This window comes from Castor canadensis, chromosome 11 (genome assembly GCF_047511655.1).
Source record: "Castor canadensis chromosome 11, mCasCan1.hap1v2, whole genome shotgun sequence".
Classification (NCBI taxonomy): domain Eukaryota; kingdom Metazoa; phylum Chordata; class Mammalia; order Rodentia; family Castoridae; genus Castor; species Castor canadensis.
Genome location: NC_133396.1, coordinates 55,809,740 through 55,829,870, shown reverse-complemented (window position 1 = coordinate 55,829,870; position 20,131 = coordinate 55,809,740). Strand labels below are relative to the sequence as shown.

The following is a 20,131-nucleotide window of genomic DNA, read 5'->3' as shown; positions in this document are numbered from 1 at the left end:
GGACTTACTGTGGGTAGACTCAGGTGAACAACCCTGTCCATCATCCTTCCTTCTGCTATCAATCTGTGCTTGAAATTTCACTCAACTTCAGTGTCTATTCTATTCTTTCTCACTCTTTTCTCCTGTGCCTAGAATTTGCTTTGTGATCTTAATTCTGATCACCTAAGTCCTATTGCTATTTCTCCCAGACCTGAATTTCGCTAACGCTAGCTCAGAAACTTAAACCTAACTGCATCTTCTAAGTCTGAATCTAAATTCTGAGCTTTACCACACTGCAATTAACCCTTGTAAACAGCTACCCAGAGAAGCCTGTTGAAATCTCATTTTTTCATTCAGTGGTTTTACCACCAACATGCAAAATGGGCCATTAATCCCCATGTTCACTGTAGCACTACTCACGGATAGCCATGAAATGGACATAACCTAAGTATCCATCAACTGATGAATGGATAAAGGAAATGCAGCACATACACATCGTGGAATACTATTCAGCCATGAAAGTCATGAAAATATGGATGAAGCTGGAGATCATTACATTAAGTTAAATAAGCCAGGCACAGAAAGACAAGCACCGTACCATCCCTCACTTGTGGAATCTAAAAATGTTGATCTCATTAACTTGAGTACAGTGATGGCTACCAGAGGGTGAGGAAGAGTAAAAGAGAGACAGATGGGAAAAGTTTGACCGATGGGTATTAAGTTATAGTTAGATACAATAGGAAGTTCTGGTGTGCTATTTATTACACAGCAGGAAGACAACAGATACTGATAACCTACCACATATTTCAAAAAAGTAGAAGAAAAGAGTTTGTTTTCACCATAAAAGAAAAATGTCTGAGTAGATAGGTACAGGTAATCTGATTTAAATATTACACAATGTATGCATGTATCAAAACATGTTACCCCATTAACATATACAATTTTTATGTATCCATTTTAACATTTTTAAAGTTAAATTTTAAAACAGAGCATTAGATTTGTAGAAGATGCTGATGAACGTCAGGAGTAGATACTTAGTGCTGATGGCTGTCCTTCCTGAGTTTTAAAAATGGCTTTGCCCTAGGCAGCCCTATAGCTCAGTTATTCAGGCACTGGCTGACAAACTGATAGTATTACTCCCATTCACCAAAGACCTCTTTCTTGGGTTATGTGAAATTAAAACTGAGGGGTTAAAAATGTCCCCATCTTAGGTCCTAACCAACAACCTCACTGGCTGCCTGGGAGACTGTCCTAAGGCTGCACATGAAAAAACTGTTTGAAGGGCCAGAGACTTGGTTCAAGAAGTAGAGTACCTGGCTAGCAAGCATGAAGCCCTAAGTTCTTAAGCATAAGTTTTACATATGCTTCACTGAAACTGATTTATTTATACCTTAAGTGAATTTTAGATTAAGTCTTTGAGAGAATTATTTCTGGTAACTAAGAAGTCACCTTTTCAAAAGTTTCTTAAATATGGCACGATAAATTTGGAGAAGGGCTTCCTCAAAACTAAAAATGATGAAATACACACACACACACACACACACACACACACACACATACACGAAGAAAAAAAAAAAACCCAGGCTAATTCCGCAGTTGATTTTTGTACAGCTACTGCAAGTGAATGTTAAGGATAATTTCCAGGACAGGCTTAGCAGCTAATAAAGTAATCCTTCTATATTCCCAAAGCATGTATTAAAATGCTAATGTAGAGCTATTTCAAAGTGTGTTTCACTAAGAGCAATGGGAAGTTCTCAGCTATGTGAATCATTGTCTCACTGTTCCATTAAATGTAACATGCCAAGTTTAACTCCTCCTTAATCATACATTGCTTTTGCATAATTATACTTGTCAATCTGGTCTGTGTGCTTGAGTGATAAGGGAACTCTAATAGGTGTGATGAAAAACTACACCTCTCTGAAGAAACTGACAATAAAGACATTTTAAAATTCACAGAAGATGGTGGACATTCATCATCAATTGGTAACAAATTTTAATGTTTATTAAATACAAAAGGACTTACTCTTCCAGTATTAATAAAGTCATGCAACTCAATAATACAGCCCATCTATTTGTCGACTGATATACATACTGCCATCCTCTCCCATCCCAAATAATTATGCTTCCTTGATTATGTAAGGCAGTAAACAAAGACAGTACCACCTGAGAGGTACAGATTTGACAGTAATGAGTCTATAGATCCCATGACTGCCTCTTAGCACTTCTTAAGAGTTGGGATTTGTATGAGCATTCCAACTGAGGCCCTCATAGTAGTCACTGATAAAATATACATTATGAATGCTAAACAATAATTTCCTATTTTCACTCTTAAAAGCCTTCAAAAGCATTATACAACTCTAAAAATGATCAAATTAATCACTGAAAAAAACTGTTTTAAATGAACTACTTTCCTTATCTTTAAAACCTTTTCATCATGGTTAAAGTCTATTCATATTACTAAAATAATCAACATAGTTTAAGCACACACAAAGTGAAAAAAGCTGCAACAATTTAAAAAAAAATACTTTCCCTCATATCTGGGAGAAGAGTTTAGATCTTTAGGTATATAGCAAAGTTTCCCTAAAGACCCAGCCTACTGAATCTGGATGTCACACATGGATAGTACATGAAAATTCAACACTCGTCCAGAAGAGTCTAAATAAAATGATCCAGTTCCCATTTACACTGCAGGAACACAAAACACAAGCAGAGAAGCCCTCTCACATTCCAAGGAAAACATTTTATCTTAATGGATAATCCAGAGCAGAGGTGTCAGCAGGTACATCTTTAGAATTCTGAAGGCTGTATGCAAAATTTTGTGTACTGTGTATATGCACATCTTCCTAAGAAAAAAGCCTCCAGTTATCCCTCATTGCAAGCAACATGGTTAAAAAACCAAAAGCCTACAAGGAATCATAAAACATTTTCCTTTTACATGACCAGAAACAAAGAGAAATGTTCAACAATGAAAGAGACTAAAATAGTTACAGTAAGATTTTGCTTGCAACAGACTTCTACATAGAAAGCATTTTAAATTAGTGTGACACAAACCCAATCCCAAATGTCAAGTTTAAACCTGGGGCCCTCATCTTATCAAGCCACTTTGACAAATTCTCAAAATAACAGATTAACAGTAGCTTAGATTGTCTGCAAAACCATTCTTGATTGTTGTAAACTCTGATGTTATTTGTTCCCAAAGGAATTTTAAGTTTAGTGAGGGTATGGCCACATCTTACCTCTGTTTTTCCTTTTTCTCTTTAAATTGTTCTTGCATTGCTGATTTTACTCAAATATCTTACACAGAACAAGTATTTGTTAAAACATCTGAACAAACAAATAAAGTGCAATTACATAAACCCAACAGGAGTCAGAGAGATGCCACCAGTTCATCACAGGCACCAACAAAAGCCTGCAAGCTACAGTCTATGGGCCAAATTTCCATTTCAGCCTTTTTTGTTGTTAAATGAACATAGTAAGTGGCATGACACTCACAATAAAGACAGAATGTGACAGCATTTCACAAAGTATGCATTTCAATACAACTTTAAAACCAGGGAACAGGGCAGTACTGAGTAGAGATGAAATAAACAAACAGAAGCCGAGCCGGTCAGGACCGAGTAAGGTTGAGGTTAGTGGCAACAGCATGTGTGTGGTTTCCAAGAAACCTTCAGCAAGACTGCTGTTAGCCCTAGCCCCGCACCTTGCCCAGCCCAGTGTGCTGCCTCTTCCTCCAGCTCCCGCCTGGCTCAGAGCAGCACTGCCCTGCTCCCAGGGTGCAGACGCCCAGCCTGAACTCACCTTGGCAGTAGAAGGGCCGGAAGTTTAAAACCTGTTAATGCATCATGCCAAAAGTGCAATGAACATGCACACTTCATACACTCATGTTTCCACAGAAAGAAAACATGCCACCAACAAGACAACCTCTACACAAAACATCCCCAAGGAATCAAGAGACACAATTTTTTAAGCACCCCTATTTACCAAAAATGTAAGAACAGAACAACAGTGGTATTACTGCACCACAAAATTTCACCTAATGTATTAAAGTACCAAAAATAATCATGGCATCACCTACTTTAACTGCCATTATCTGCCCACTTGGTTTGTGGACCATTTTGTTGACAGAACCATAAGCTCCTCGTCCAATTTCTCCAAGGTCTTTCAAGTCCTCTGCAGTGAAATCCCAGTGTTGTTCAGGGGAGATCTTCAGTTTTCCTGATGACTCAATGCTGTGTGTTCTCAGTCTCTCTCTGTTAAAATATTGGGAAGCAATTTTTCCACATTTTAAATAGGTTTTAACGTTTTTTTAGTAGCTAGCACTGATTAAAGTGTGGGAAATTTTGTTTTCTCATAAATTAAACAGTCTGATCTCCAGGTTTTGGGTTGTTTTCTTTGCGCCACTTTGTTTTTTTACACACTGAATTTTTAAAAACCTAAATTTAGGTATCCTGTAGATATAGCATTACTGAAAATTATAAAAATCAAATTTGCATTTACTGATTAAACTAACACTGCCTATATATTTTAATTTCTATATATTAGATCCTCTTCAAACTCTGAAAATCTGTATTATCAAATGAGCATCCCAAGAGCTTAAAAAGCATCATTTCCAAAAGGTGCTTACTCTATCTTACCCAACATTAATTATTCCAGGACTTCAACCTTTAGTTAGTAACTTTAGTTACTAACTTTAGTTAGTAAAGTTGTTCCCAAAGTTTGCAGCACCTGAGAATCACCTGGGAGAGATTTTTCAAATTCCAAAGCCCAGATATTTCATCCTATAGCAATTAAAACAAAATATCTGGATACAGGAGTCAGAAAGCACAATTTTTAAATATCTTAAGGTGATCCCAGCAACGTTTAATATACAGTATCTTCATATGCTGTCCCTCCTTTTCTTGTTAATAGCACAATGAAGTGGGAGAAAGGTTAAATAAATAGCCAATAGCTCTAAGAGGAAATCTATCTTGAGCTATTCAAAATTTCAGGATGAGTCAATTTGGAATATAATACATATATACATGGAAACGTCATAATGAAACTCACTGTATACATATCTTAAACAAACGAAAACATCTTCTTTTTTTTTTCCCTCTTTCTCAAAAACCAAAGACAGGAAGGTAAAACAAGTCCTGTCTGGGGGCTGGTATCAATGGGAGGAGGCAGGATATAAGGAAAGAGTGAAGAAGGGTGACTATGGTAGAAATGTTATGTACTTATGTATAAAAATGGAAAAATGAGATCTGCTGCAAATAGTCTAAGAAGGGGAGATGGAGGATAAAGGAGAATGATGGAGACGGTGAATCTGACTAAAATAGATTGTAAGGACTTTTGTAAACGTCATAATGTCTCTCCAGTACAACAAGAATATGATAATTAAAAAAAAAGAACAAAATTTCATCTTCTGTTCAATATGTAGAACACTAGGCTGAAAAATGAGTTACTCATGGAAAGAAGAGCTCACTTATAACAGATGTGTATTAAATATTACCTCCCAAATTCCAACCTGGAGATCAAAGTATGAATGTCTAACCATGCTTTGAGAAAAAACAAATTCAATAAAAAAATGTAAAATCAAGCTGTCTCCCCCCACATACATATACCCCAATGTGTGGAAACAAACTATGCCAAGCTAGACAGTGCAATATAAATACAGCATCCACTGAATATCAACTACATTTTTCAATTTCATAGTTAATGTTCAGAATCTGTTTCAAACTCTCATCTTGTGATATGAATGAAGAAAGCTTTATGTGCCTGGTTATTTTTCTTCCAAAATTCTAGAATGTTTTCTCCCATTAGGATAAACTGTTTTCTGCAGCTACTAACATTCTCAAAATTTTAGAATGTTAAAATCTCTCCTCCAGAGTAGTTATATATACTAATATGAATAATAAACAAATAACCAGAACTCAGTTCAAAGATTATTATCTTTGAACTCATTAGCATATAGTTCTATTTGTTATTTGTTCCAAATAACAAATTCTCAAATCACAGTATTGCTAAGTCATAATATCAGCTTCCATTCATACAAATGCTTTTCACTTCAAAACACTTTCGCCCACTTTATTTGAATCCTAGTGTCCAGAGTTACAACAAATCCAGCCAGCAGTGGCCTAAGTGACCATTTATGTAGAAGTAAAACTAGAACTGGCCTTTCAAGATAAAAATTATATCTAGGTAAGAATACAAACATTTCTCAGTAATCTTTATCATGAAGTAGGCAGATTAAGCAAAGACACTGTTTAACATAAAGAAATTCTACAAGCAGAAGAGTGCTTGCCTAACAAGCATGAAGGCCTAAGTTTAAACCCCAGTACTGCCAAAAATATATACATGTATTTTTTAATTCTACAAATAATGATTACTATTCTACAACTTTGGCAGGTAAACGGCATCGCACCATGACTTTAATCATTGATGAAACATAACAGCACCAGCCTACCACAGAGTAATTGAAAAAAGTTAATTAAAATTATTTGTAAATTGGAAGCAACATTTTTAAGTATTCACTAATATAAGGACTATGGCAGACAAGCTCTAGGAGGTTCTCAATGTCTCCACCTTCCTAGTTTCATACTTTTGTATAGGTTTCTCTCTTTGAGTGTGGGTGGGACCTATGACTTGCTTCCAACGAAGAGAATATGGCAACAGTGATAGGATGTCACTCTCATGACTGCATTATGTTATGAAACACTTCTTCCTAGCATTCTTGAGAGGTGAAATGAATACTTCTTTATTACATAAAAATCACAGAATATATAATATTTTCTCTATTATTAGATGAAGTTTAGTATTTTGGAATACCTCTGCCAATAGTTCAGCTTACTATAGTCTGCTTTAATTTACAGATAAAGCCTTAAGCTGGTTTATTTGTTGCATATGTGTGTGTGTGTGTCATACTGGGATTGAACCCAGGGCCACCTGCATTTTAGGCACACATGGTATCACTTGGGTATCACTCAACCCTTTTGTTTTTAAGATATGGTTCACATTAACTTCTCAGCCCAGACTAGCCTCAAACTAACAATCCCTCCACCTCTCAACCAGCTGAGACTACAGGTGTGTACAGCACATTTGGCAGTTTCTTTTCATTTTGAAAGTGAACAGTTTGACAGCTAAGAGATGCAAAGTTATCTTCTTGGGCTAAAGAAAATGTCAAAAAGTTGAGTAAGATATTAGATATACAGTTCTGTAAATAGTTTTAATAACAACTAAAATGGAATTATAGGCCATGTGAATTTTATCAGAGTAGAGCTTTTAGAAGAAAAAGGTGAACAGAAGAACGATTACTACAGAGGATTCCATGTGTCTCATTTACACAGGAAAAAAGAATTATAAAGCACACAGAAAAATATACCATGGCTATAACATCACCACAGCATATTCATACAGTCTTCATTCATACTGGGCTAGCAACTTTTCCAGCAAACTGAATCAACAGCCCAACCACAGTGGCTTCCAAAGAAAGACAAGCAGATACAAAACTGGATGCCTAATCTGGAAGTCTGATGAACCCTACTGTTAAACTCTAGCAGTTAATCAGTTTCTATCCTAAACTACTTTAGATGCCTCAAAAAGAAAGCATATGTACAACAGAAAATACACCAACTGAGAAGACTGGCAAAAAGTAAAAATCAGCTAAGATGTAAATTTTATACACTTTTAGGTTTATACTCTTAAAGAGAAAAAAGTTTCCTAACACCTTTTCGGGAAAACACTTTTTCTTGAGAATGGGACTGCATTTTATCAAAAAATAATTCCCAAATATCCCTCATTTTTTTCTTCATAATTTTCTATGCACAATTTTATACAGATCACCCTTACTTTTCTTCAGTGAATAACCAACAGTATTCTAACTGCAAGCTCCTCATTGTCAACCTAGGAAGCTAAGAACACCTGTGGCAATAACTAACCACCTGCTGCCACCTCATATCTGTTCTCCTTTTTATCTCTCCTGATGGGATCCTCTATTTGGGCAGCAATACGCTCAGCTAAAAGGCTGGTACTCTGTGACTACTTATGGACTGAATTGTATTCCTTTTCAAAATTCACATGTTGAAACCTTAACCTCTAATGTGGCTGTATTGAAGATATGGCCTATATATAGGTAATGAAGGTAGGGCCCCAATCCAAGATTAGCATCCTTGTAAGAGGAAACACCAAACAGCTCCATTTCAGCATGCACAAAAAAGAGATCATGTGAGCACCCAAATGAGACAGCAGATATTTGTGGGTGAAGAAACCTCAGAATAAAACTACTCTGCTGACACATTGATCTCAGATTCCCAAGCCCCTACAATTGTGAGAAGTAAATTTCTGTTCTTTAAGGCACCCAGTCTGTGATTTTGTGGTTGTTTTAATGGCAGGCCAAGCTAAGACACCAACCATCCGGAGATCACAAATAAGAATGTAGCACTAAAAAGGAGCTGCCTTAGTTAGAATGTCCTTTTTATCTAATCCGCCCCCTCCCTTATCCATTACCTAGAATGTCAGTAACAACTAGAGCCCCAGACACCCTCAAGATCCTTGGGAATGGAAACAATGTCCTGAGAATGATGGAGGAGAACATAAAAGCACTATGAACTCTATAACAATAAAGCCACTACATCAACCCTAGTCTACTTATCTCCAAACTTATCTATGGAAAAGGGAAATAAACTATCTGGTTTATGCCATTATTTATTTTTGCCCTTGTTGATGTTTATTTGAGAAAAAATTTAATTAGTATAGCCCCTAATACTATTTTATGTCCCAGAGATTCTCAAAGAACAGGTAGTATCCCACACCTCAGCATCAGGATTTGAGGGAGTCAGGGCAGTAGTTTATCACAATGACTGGGAAGAGCAATGATTAGTACTTAGTGACTGGCAACCATACTAAACATCTTCAAACTCACAGCTCCAGCCAAAAGTACTTCCTTCAATTGAATTTTAATCCTCAATTATAGTGTCTGATTACTTAGAGCCCTACTAAATTCTATGTCTAATGGATAATTCTTGGCTCCTATGGACTCAGCAGTTCATATGCTAGAGAAAACACAAAGACATACTCATAGAGAAAAAAAACAACTGACACATGCTTAGGTGTTCAAAAGAAGAGAAATGTGTGTTCATAAGTTTTGTAAAATATGAAAGATTCTAAGTGGGATACTAAATATAGGGCTTGAATCCATACAAGCTTTGTTAAAATAAAATTAAATGATATTGTGAAATCAGTAACTTATCTTGTTATGTGAAAAAACCGAAAACTGCCATCTTCAAGACTACATGTTTGTGCTGAGGTCCTTCTGATTATTTTCTGGAAAGAAATGACCAATTTATCCATTTACTATTTAGTACTACATTTTTGTTAGTTGTCATTTTTCTCCTTGACCCAAACAAATCTATAAATTAGTGAAATCATACAAGTTAAAAAAAGAAAAACAAAACAAAAAACTGGGCTGGGGATGTAACTCAGTGGTAGAGCACTTGCCTAAGATGCTCAAGGCCTGGAGTTCAATCCCCAGGACCACAAATACACACACACACACACACGGAACAATGACATGATGTTCCAGACATTAAACAGATTGGGTGGTTAATAAATTTGCCTAGGGCTTTGCATACAGTTGGATGGTCTTCTTGTTGCTACTGTTGTTTAAAAAAAAAAAAATAGTGACACAGCCAAAGAAGTTACTTGGGACAACTCAGGCAATAAATAAATAAATAAGAAAGAAAACCATCCAGACTTTTTTGTTTTTTTCTACACTATGTGTATAGATTTAAAAAGGCATAATATCTACACTGTGTAGACTGTACTTAAAATACTGTAACATAGCAGTATTTTCACTGCTGTAATGGTTGCACAGCAGGTCTCCACCTGTTCTTCATCTTCAGTAGCCTGGGTGCTTGCCCACTGAACTTTTTCCCTCAAGTTCCAATTTGAAAGGCTACTTGGTTTACATGACTCTTTCCAACTGCATGTTATTTTACTACTCTTAGAGCTGAACACTCTCCCTTATGCTATTCAGTGAACAAGTATTTCCTGTTTTATTAACCACCTGAGATAATACCCTTCAAATAAATGCCATTTCTTCCACACAATGAAGAATGCCAAGCATGGGCTTGAGGTATGGCTCAAGTGGTAAAGCACTTGTCCAGCAAGCGCAAGGTCCTAAGTTCATTCAACCTCTCTCCCCCTGCAAAAAAGAATGCCAATAATTATTGTTTTAAAAAATTTTGAATTTGGAGAAATATTACTCAGAAATACACCTTCTCAAAGTCATCACAATTACTGTTTCCATATCAGTATTGCTGTGGAATCTGAACTGACCACTATGGAGTCTCAGGAAAGAGACTTACCCTCAAAAATGAAAAAAAAAAAAAAAAAGAAAATATGAAGACACTGGGCATCAGGCAACAAAGGGTAATGGGGCCCAGAGAAATAAGAAATATACTACGTGAACCTTACAACTGACCCCAGCTTACTGCCTGGAGACTTCCGACTCATGCAAGTTAGGAGGATCCAGGAAGATCTAATGGTATCCTTGTGTTGACAACATGGATTTGGAGTCTGGGGAAACCAAGGTAGCTAGGATTAGCAAGAAAGAACAGCAGGTCAGAGAGAGTGCCACAGAAAACAAGGTCCACAGACATGCAGAGGGGGTCCTCCTTGAACAGTGCAGAGTTGTAAGGAACCTACACAAGCTAGAGGAAAGAACCACCCTGAAGGCTTAGAAGAAACAATACCCAGGGGAATAAAAGCAGTTTCTGTGCCTACCCACTAGAATTTTGCTTTAAGTAGTGTAATTAAAAATAGTTCTAGACTGGTCTCAACTACCAAAGCTGAAAAGCGAGACCTAAAATGATCAAGCTATTTCCAAGTATCTTAAAGAGCAAAACTCAAAAATACTAGTAAAAATATTACTGGAAAGGTATCCAGTAACCAATAGTTGGCAGGTAATCCAGAATCACCAAAGTATGCAAAGGAGCAAAAAAATATGAACAATAATGAGAAAAATGAGTAACTGGAACTGACCCAGGAATGACAGAGATGATAGAATTAGTAGATAAGAACAATGAAACTGTGAATTCTACATGTTTAGGAAACTAGATAGAACATGTTAAACAAAAGATATGAAAAATAACCAAATCAAACGTCTACACATAATCTCTACAATAGCAGGAGGAAATTTTGAGAATGATAGATATGTATGGCAACAGTTAGAAAACTGTACATCTTATGTATGTGCTGTTTATTGTAGGTCAATCATTTATACCTCCTTACTCTATACTGCTGCTATAATTTTCCTCTACTTCTACCTAGAACATTTTACTCCCAATGACCACATTTCCCAGATAAAACCTACCACCATCCATTTCTCCTTCCTGGAGAACAGTTAGAGAGAAAAGCATGAAAGAAGATAAAGATGCTGTCTTTGGACTAATGGCACAAGGAGACTACCTTTTCCTGAGTCAGTCTCTGCTGTAAGGTAACCCTAGGTAACGTTTTTCTTTATTCTGGCTGAATCATTATTACCAGAAAATCTACAGAAAGTTTAGCATGAGAGCCAGGTGTAACAGTACATGCCTGAGCTGGGTGCCGGAGGCAGACTCCTGCAATCCTAACTAATACAGAGGCAGATCAGGAGGGTCATAGTTTGAAATCAGCCTGGACAAATAATTCAAGGGATCTTATCTCAAAAAGTACACAAAAAGAGGACTAAAGGCTAACAGGACAGAGTGCCTGCCTAGCAAGCATGAGGGCCTAAGTTCAAACCCCAGTACCACCAAAAAAAAAAAAAAAAAAAAAAAAAAAAACCCAGCACATAGAAGGTAAGGATCTTGAGTTCCAGGCCATCCTGGGCTACATAGCAATATCTTGTCTCAAAAAATAAAAAAGGAAAAGAAGGTGCCAGTGGTTCACACCTGTAATCCTAGCTACTTGGGAGGCTGAGATCAGGACGACTGGACTTTGAGGCCAGCCTAGGCAAACAGTTGGTGAGACCCATCTCAATCAATAGCTGGGCACATTGCGTGCCTGTTATCCCAACTATGGTGGGAAGCATAATATAGAAGATTGTGGTCCAAGCCAGCCAGAGCAAAAAGTAAGACCCTATCTCGAAGATAAGCAGAACAAAAAGGGCTAAAGGTGTGGCCCCAAGGGTAAAGAACCTGCCTAGCAAGTGCATGGTCCTTAGAAGTACCAAATAAAAAAAGTTTATCAACACAGTTTTGTCTTAATTTTCAGTGTTTTGTATTTTCAACATGTTTCTTAATAAATATTTGTAGCAGGGCACTGTTAACTCATATATAATTTTGTACTACACACCTGAACTTTCTTATACAAAGTCAGAACTTCAGTTCCTGAAGCAAATAAGAACCAACAGTCTCAACTACTTTTCATTAATAGTCTGCAGCTGATTTTTAACACTCTTATTATGTGAGTTATCTCTTCAACACGTAACTATGAAACAACTATACTCTCAAGCATACTTTATCTTGGAGACATTTATCCAAACAAATCAATGACAAAAAAAGATTTTACAGAAATATACTTTATTTACATACACATTTAGGAACACATGTATTTTATATCAGTTACATATTTAAAATCTACAGTGTTTTTGAGTCCTTCTATTGCTTAAATTTTATGTATATGAACTGTGATCAATTTAATTTAATCCCAAGTTATGCTTTAAATCTGATGACTTCATTCTATTTCCTTATGATATTCTTATACATACTCATTCCAAGAGAAAAACTAAAATTTAATAGTTGGATTCAAAGGAATTTGAGTCTTTCTGTAAAGTTTATGCATACAATTCATTATGCATGAATGTTTTGTTAAAGGGGGAAAAAAAAAAGAAAGAAAACTCATTCCCATGGCTTCCTGTCACCTCAATGAGGAGTTGATAGACTAACGGAATCAAAGACTTCATTCAGTCCAGTCTTTCAAGGAACTCTCCCTGAAAATCCTGATTGGCCTTCATGTTTCTCCCTGTACCCATATATGGAGAAATTAAGATACACTCAGTCCATGGCAAACTCCCGATCTATAATTTCACTAATATTTTTTTTAAGTATGTTAAACTACTTTAGTACTCCTTATTTTTAGTGAATCTTAACTTGGATCTACTACTAAACATTTTTGGGTAAATCTTATGCTTATCTCCATAAAGTCTGTATCAGAGGCTCCATTTTTGACTGCACGTGTAAGGATGTAGGCATTAGGCTATCAAGTTATAGAATTCAAAGGGGTTTCTCTCCAGTTCAAGAATCCACAATGGAATCCCTTGCTGACTATCTGATTCTTCACCATATAACTATCACATTTCAAACATTTCAGAATATGATATTTACTACCATTCCAGTGGCTTTACAAATGTGTCCATATGGTGGGAGGAAACACCACATACCTTCTTTTCAACCTAAGTTAATTACTTATATACTCTCACAATGACAGAAAGATGCTCCAACAAGAGCCATGTCTCAGGCTCTAAGACTTGTATGCTGTTGTGTACATTCTGCATTGCCACTCTGGGACTTGCTTATTAAGTCTACTTCTTTTGAATCACATATATTTTTCCAGTGCCATGATCATACATGAGACTTATTCCTCAAAACACTGATTCTTATCTTGGTACCAACTATTTTTTCATTAAAATTCGAAATTCATTTGTTCTTTAGGGGTGGGAGCTAATGAAAGCTATGAAGAGATAAGAAGAGAACAATATGAAATGTCAGGTACTAGTCTTCATCAGTTTCCTGTGAATATGTTAGTACTTTTCCTCCTGTGAATATTCTAGTACTACCCCTTCTCTCCTTCTTATGTGTGCATCAAAGAGTTTTAACTATGCCTCTATGGCCTTATCCTTGAAAAGTGAATTGAATATGACTTTATCTTTACAAATGTTATTAAAGATCCCAAAAACACAGCTCCGGATTAGGATGGACCTTAAATATAACAATGACTGTTCATGTAAGAGACTCAGAGAAGAAGGTCAAGTGAAGATAAAGGTAGACATTTTAACAAAAGGAGGAAGAAGGAAGGAAGGATCCTTTTCTAAAGCTTTTGGTCCTGTCAACAACTTGATTTCAGATTTCTGGCCTCTAGAACTATGGAGAGAAATTTCTGTTGCTTTAAGTCACCAATAGTGTTACAGAAATTAATTATGGCATCCCTAAGAGTCCAACACATCACCTAAACCTCGAGATCCCAATTTTTCTGTAAAGAATCAAAGAACAATAATTTCAGGGTTCAGAATTAAAGATTTGCAATAAATTTTCTCTTGCAAATATGCAAGTAGATGGGTGTAGCAATGTATCAGTAAAACTTTACTTATGAAAAACAAATGGGCTAGATTAAGCTCATGAGCTGTAGTCTGCTGACTATATGATATAATTGATACCTAAATGATACTTAAGCAACTAAATCAAATTTATCATTTAAGGGATCTAAACCCTTTCTATTTTCTATATCCTTTTTCATATATAAAATTATGCTCTAAAAGAAACCACATTTATCTACTCAAATGTGACAAGTTTTATATCCAGAATTTAATATCAAAATACATTTCAAAATTTTTCTTAACAATCCCCCATAAATCAAGCAGGACTGGAAGTAGATTAGAGTCTGACAGCCCTTCCTAGATTCTCTCATCCCTCAGCTAAGCACACTAAGGAGGTTGTAAGCCTATTTAACACCTTGGAAATCTCTTATCTACATATTTTTCAGCAGATATTAATTATCTTCATATATTTCTTCTTCATGGACATGAGGATGTAATTTCTCAAATATGCCAATGCTTACTACTTTTCCTTTGATAAATAAACATCTTCTTATGCCTAAAACTACCATCCACAGGAACCTTAAATTATCTAATGATTTTGAAATATGTTTTCTCCTACTTTAACATATTCTTCTATCTCACTTATCTTGATTTCTTCCCAATGCTGTCAAGCATATCTTCCTTCCCAAATAATTTCTTCTTTCTTTTTCTCTAATCAAATCTATCAAGCCAGCATGTACTAAATGCATCAAAACTCTTTTACTCTCTCTTCAGTATATACATATATGGAACTGCTAATCTCTCTTAGACAGGAAAATAAACGTAACACATACCCTGCATATCACTGCAAGTGCTCTTCTGTGTCCACACCGTTAGGATCTCTAGATGAATACTGCTTTATGCATCCTCTGCAATGCAGCTCTGTTAATTCCGGAAATTTCCACAGTAAACTCGGTCTGTCAGTTACCATGGAAACTGCCTGCTTCCTGGCACTACTGACAAAATGAGTATCTTTGCCTAGATCTCAGATGAAGCAAAAGGAAAAATTGAAAAAAGACGCCTAGAAGAATTGCTAAAACACTCTAAATAGAAATTTTTACATTCTAATACTCATTTTCAGAATGTATTAGATGAGCCAGGCATGGTGGTGCAAACCCATAATCCCAGCACTTGAGAGGTTGAAACAGAAGGATCATGAGCTCAATGTCAACCTGGGGTACATACCAAGACCCTGTCTCAAAAACTAACTGGGATAGCATTCAAAGTACAGTGGAAAGCTACAGATGGGTTATAAGCAGGAGAGCGGCACTATCTGATGCATATTCTAAAGACATTACTCTGGTCGCTGTGTGGAATATAGCGCAAGGAGGCAAAAATTGAATTAAGGAGTCCTGGTAAGGGAATAGCTGTACAGCTGAAACTTGACAGATGACAATAAATTAGACTGATGACAGTGAAGTTAGAAATAGGATTAACAAATACTGGCAATAGTTTGGGCGAAAGCGGTGAAGAGGGGAAAGTGTCCATAGTAACTAACTGCTGGAATGTTGGTTTGAATGAATGAGTTTGCTTGACATACTAAGATGAAGGAAGACTACTGGTATGGAGCATCTATAGACAAAGAAACATAGCAAGCATTCAACTTTAGATGTGCTAAGTTTGAGAATCCTGTGATATATCCCACTAGAAATATGAAGGTAATACACATATATATATGCCTCTCACATACTGTGGTGTTGCAATTGAGTCTGGTGCAAGAGGAAGGTGTACAGATGGAGATTAAAAAAATTGATGATGTCAGCATATTGGCAATAAGGTTGCCTACAAAGAGAATTTTGATGAAAAAAATGGATGCAGGGCTAAGCCATAAGGAAGTGTAGCTTTTAGAGGCTGAGGAACAGGCAAAGAGTAAGAAAGATGCTTTAGAGGTAAGAAGCAAGTTAGTAGTGCATGATGGCACAGAAATCCATCATTGTTTTAGAGAAGTGGAAAGGGATTGTGATTAGCTATGTCTAATGTGACAGCACTGGCATAGCTACTGTGTTGGCAGAAACTCCTATAATAAGACTTTAAACTACATTAATTTCTTATGTACATAGGTGCAAGGAGGTGCTTTAACCATCAGTAGAGACTGCAGCCCAGACAGAGAAAAAAACTTACGAAAACACGGCCTGTTGGTTTAGGGCAGCTTTCCTAAGCTTTTCTATATGAAGCACAGCTGGGAAAACTACTGTAATGTAAGCTTTGAGTACAGCTGTCATAGGATCAGCTCTTAGGGAATATGCATACTGTTGCAGCAACATACAAATATGAATGTTTATCTAGTCCTCTTTGAAATCACTCTTTCCCTTACTGATAAAACATTTCTTCATTCTTAAACCAATACTGCTTCAAAATATTGCAGATTTATCTATTGATTGATTTTCTTTTTTTTTCAGTGCTGGGGATGGAATCCAGGGCTTTGGGCATGTTAGACAAGCACTCTGCCTGGGAACTATATCCCCAAGTCCACTTTTTTTGTTGTTTGTGGGGGTTTATTAGAGACAAGGTCTCAATATGTAGGCCAGTAGCCCAGGTTGGTCTCAAACTCTCAATTCTCCTGTCTCATCCACCTGAGTGCTACTATCTACAGATGTGCACCACCAGGTCCGACAATGTCATCCTGGTTCTTTGTCTACAAAGTCCCACATCATGCAACCCATATTCCATGTCTGATTACCTGAAGTTTCCCTGTACTGGCAATTTGAAATGCATGCTATTGACCCACCCAAGAATCTAGTAAAACCCTAATCGGGTTTAGAAGCCTTCAAGGGCAACCTCTTCAATAGCTGTACCCGTACTGAAGCATCTGGTTTATTTGCTTCAATAGCATATGCACATTTATAATTTTTATATAAATTTTTATTAGGATAGATTCATTACATGGGGGGGATTCATAGTGACAATTTCAATTAGACTTATATTGTACATTAGTTACATGTCCCCCATCATCTCTCCCCCCTCAGCCACTTCCCCACCCCACTTAAAGCAACTGCAAGAGGTTTCTTGGTTCTGTTTCATATATGTATATGAAGTCCATCTACCACATACCATCATAACCTCGATTTCCTTCCATCACCCACCCACCTCCCCCTAATACTCCCCTCCACACAACTGAACCTATTTTAGAGTCCTGATTTTTATTATTAAGTTGATGTTCAAAGGGACTTCTCAATGTATGCCCATTGTGGGTGTGCTTTACTTTGGTCTGTTCAACCACGTCCATTACTCTCCCTTACCCCTTTACCTCCCACCCCCCATTTTTCAACAGCTTTCAGTATACACCCTTTTATCCTCTACCTTCACATCTTATGTTATGCGGTATTACTGATGCTCTGTCATTCTCTTTTCCTTTCCCTCTTTCCCCAAGTTCCATAGAACAGTACCACTGTTATAAACATGTTCTGCATCTGAGTTTGTGTATGATCATGCCTGTTTTTGTATATATGTTTATCTTTGGATATGTCGTCCACAGATGAGAGAAAACATGTGCTTTTGTTGTTTCTGATCCTGGCTTACTTCACTTAACATAATTTCCTCCAATTGCATCCATTTACCTTCAAACCACATGTCATTTCCTTGTGGCTGAGTAATAATACTCCACTGTGTATATATACCACAATTTCTTGATCCATTCATCAGCTGTAGGGCACCTGAGTTGTTTCCATAGCTTGGATATTGTGAATAGAGCAGCGATGAACATCAGCGTACAGTGTCTCTACTGTTTCCTGTCTTAAGTTCCTTTGGGTAGATGTGCAGAAGCAGTATCACTGGATATATGGCAGATCTATCTAGTTTTTTGAGGAATCTCCATACTGCTTTCCATAGTGGTTGTCCTAATTTGCATTCCCAACAGCAGTATATAATGGCTCCTGTTTTGCCACATCCTTGCCAGTATTTGTTGCTGTTATGACCTGTGATTATGGCCATTCTAACTGGGATGAGATGAAATCTAAGTGTTATTTTGATTTACATCGCTTTTATAACCAGGGAAGTTGAACACTTCATGTATTTACTGAGCATTTGTACCTGTTCCTTTGAGAATTCCCTGGTTAATTGATGTGCCCATTTCTTCATTGGGGTGTTCTTTCAGGGCAATTGTGTTCACTGTAGATTCTGGATATTAGTCCCTTATCAAATGAGTAGCTGGCAAAAAGTTTCTCCCATTCTGTGGGCTGACTCTTTAGCCTGGTGATTGTTTACTTTGCTGTGCAGAAGCTCTTTAGTTTGATGCAGTCCAATTTGTTCATTCTTTCTCTTAGATACTGAGCTTTTTGAGCTCTGTTCAGTAGATTTTTTGTAGAGTTTCTGGGGTCTCTTAGGAATAGGATGTCATCTGCAAATAGAGAAAGTTTGACTTCTTCCTTCCCTACTTGAATCCCTTTTATTTCTTGCTCTTGTCTTATTGCTTTCGCTAGGAATTCCAAAACTATATTGAATAAGAGTGGAGAAAGTAGACAGCCCTGTCTCATTCCTGACTTTAGGGGGAATAGTTTCAATTGTTCTCCATTTAGTATGATGTTGGCTCTAGGTTTGTCATATATCGCCTTTATTATGTTGAGGAACCTTCCTTCTATTTCTAGTTTTTTCAGAGCTTTCATCATAAAAGGGTGTTGGATTTTGTCAAAGGCTTTTTCCACATCTATTGAGAGGATCATGTGATTTTTGACTTTGCTTCTGTTTATATGCTGTATTATGTTTATGGATTTATGTATGTATGCTGAACCATCCTTGCATCCCTGGAATGAAATCATACATGGTGTATGATCTTTTGGGCATGTTGTTGAATTCTGTTTGCCCGTATTTTGTTGAGAATCTTTGCAACTATATTCACAAAAGATATTGGTCTGTAATTCTCTTTTCTGCTTACATCTTTATTGGGTTTTGGAATGAGTGTCATGCTGGCTGCACAGAATGAGTTTGGTAGTGTTCCTTCCCTTTCTATTTCCTGGAAAGTTTGAGCAGTATTGGTGTTAGTTCTTCTTTAAAGGTTTGGTAAAATTTGACCATGAATCTATCAGGTCCTGAGCTCTTCCTTGTACGGAGACTATTACTGCTTCAATTTCATTGCATGTAATAGGACTATTTAGGTGTTAAATACATTCTTGGTTCAAATTTGGTTGCATCTAGGGATTTATCCATTTCATCTAGGTTTTCCAGTTTTCTTGAATATGTTTTCAAAGTACTTTCTAATGATTCTCTGGATTTCATTAGTATAAATGGTTATGTCCCCTTTTTTCATTTCTGATTTTATTAATTTGGGTCTTCTCCCTCCTGCTTTGTCATGTTGGCTAAAAGTTTGTCGATCTTGTTAATCTTTTCAAAGAACCAACTTTTTGTTTCATCGATTCTTTGTACAGTTTGTTTGGTTTTGATCTCATTGATCTCAGCCCTGATCTTTATTATTTATTTCCTTCCCTCTGCTGGTTTTGGGTTTGGCTTATTGTTGTTTTTCTAGGAACTTAAGGTGCATCATTAGGTTGTTTATTTGACAGGTCTCTGTTTTTTTTAATGTACGCACTTATAAACATTTCCCTTAGCATGGGCTTTGCTGTGTCCCATAGATTCTGGTAGGTTGTACTTTCATTTTCATTGAATTCTAGGAACTTTTTGATTTCTTCCCTATTTCTTCTGTCATCCATTGATTTTTTTAAGCAGTGTGTTGTACAGTCTCCATGTGTTTGAATATTTTCTGTGATTTCTTTTGTTGTTGAGGTCCAGTTTTATTCCATTGTGATCTGATATGATGCAGGGGGTTACTTCAATTTTCTCAAATTTGCTGAAACTTGCTTTGTGTCCTAAAATATGGTCTCTTTTGGAGAAAGTATCATGAGCTACAGA

At 36.6% G+C, this 20,131-nt stretch overlaps 1 protein-coding gene across 4 annotated transcripts in view; it reads right to left on the bottom strand.

The window, feature by feature from the left end:
- Map2k4 (mitogen-activated protein kinase kinase 4) overlaps positions 1 to 20,131 on the bottom strand; it is a 149,673-nt gene that overhangs the window by 54,012 nt on the left and 75,530 nt on the right. For 2 of the 4 annotated variants that reach the window (XM_074046849.1, XM_020174000.2), the window contains one exon: positions 4,055 to 4,229. The exons of 1 other annotated variant lie outside the window; for it this stretch is intronic. In XM_074046849.1, coding sequence (XP_073902950.1) covers positions 4,055 to 4,229 — 175 coding nt within the window. Of the gene's footprint in view, positions 1 to 4,054; positions 4,230 to 15,084; positions 15,282 to 20,131 lie in introns of those variants that run through there. One more of the 4 variants, XM_074046850.1, reaches the window with a different exon arrangement.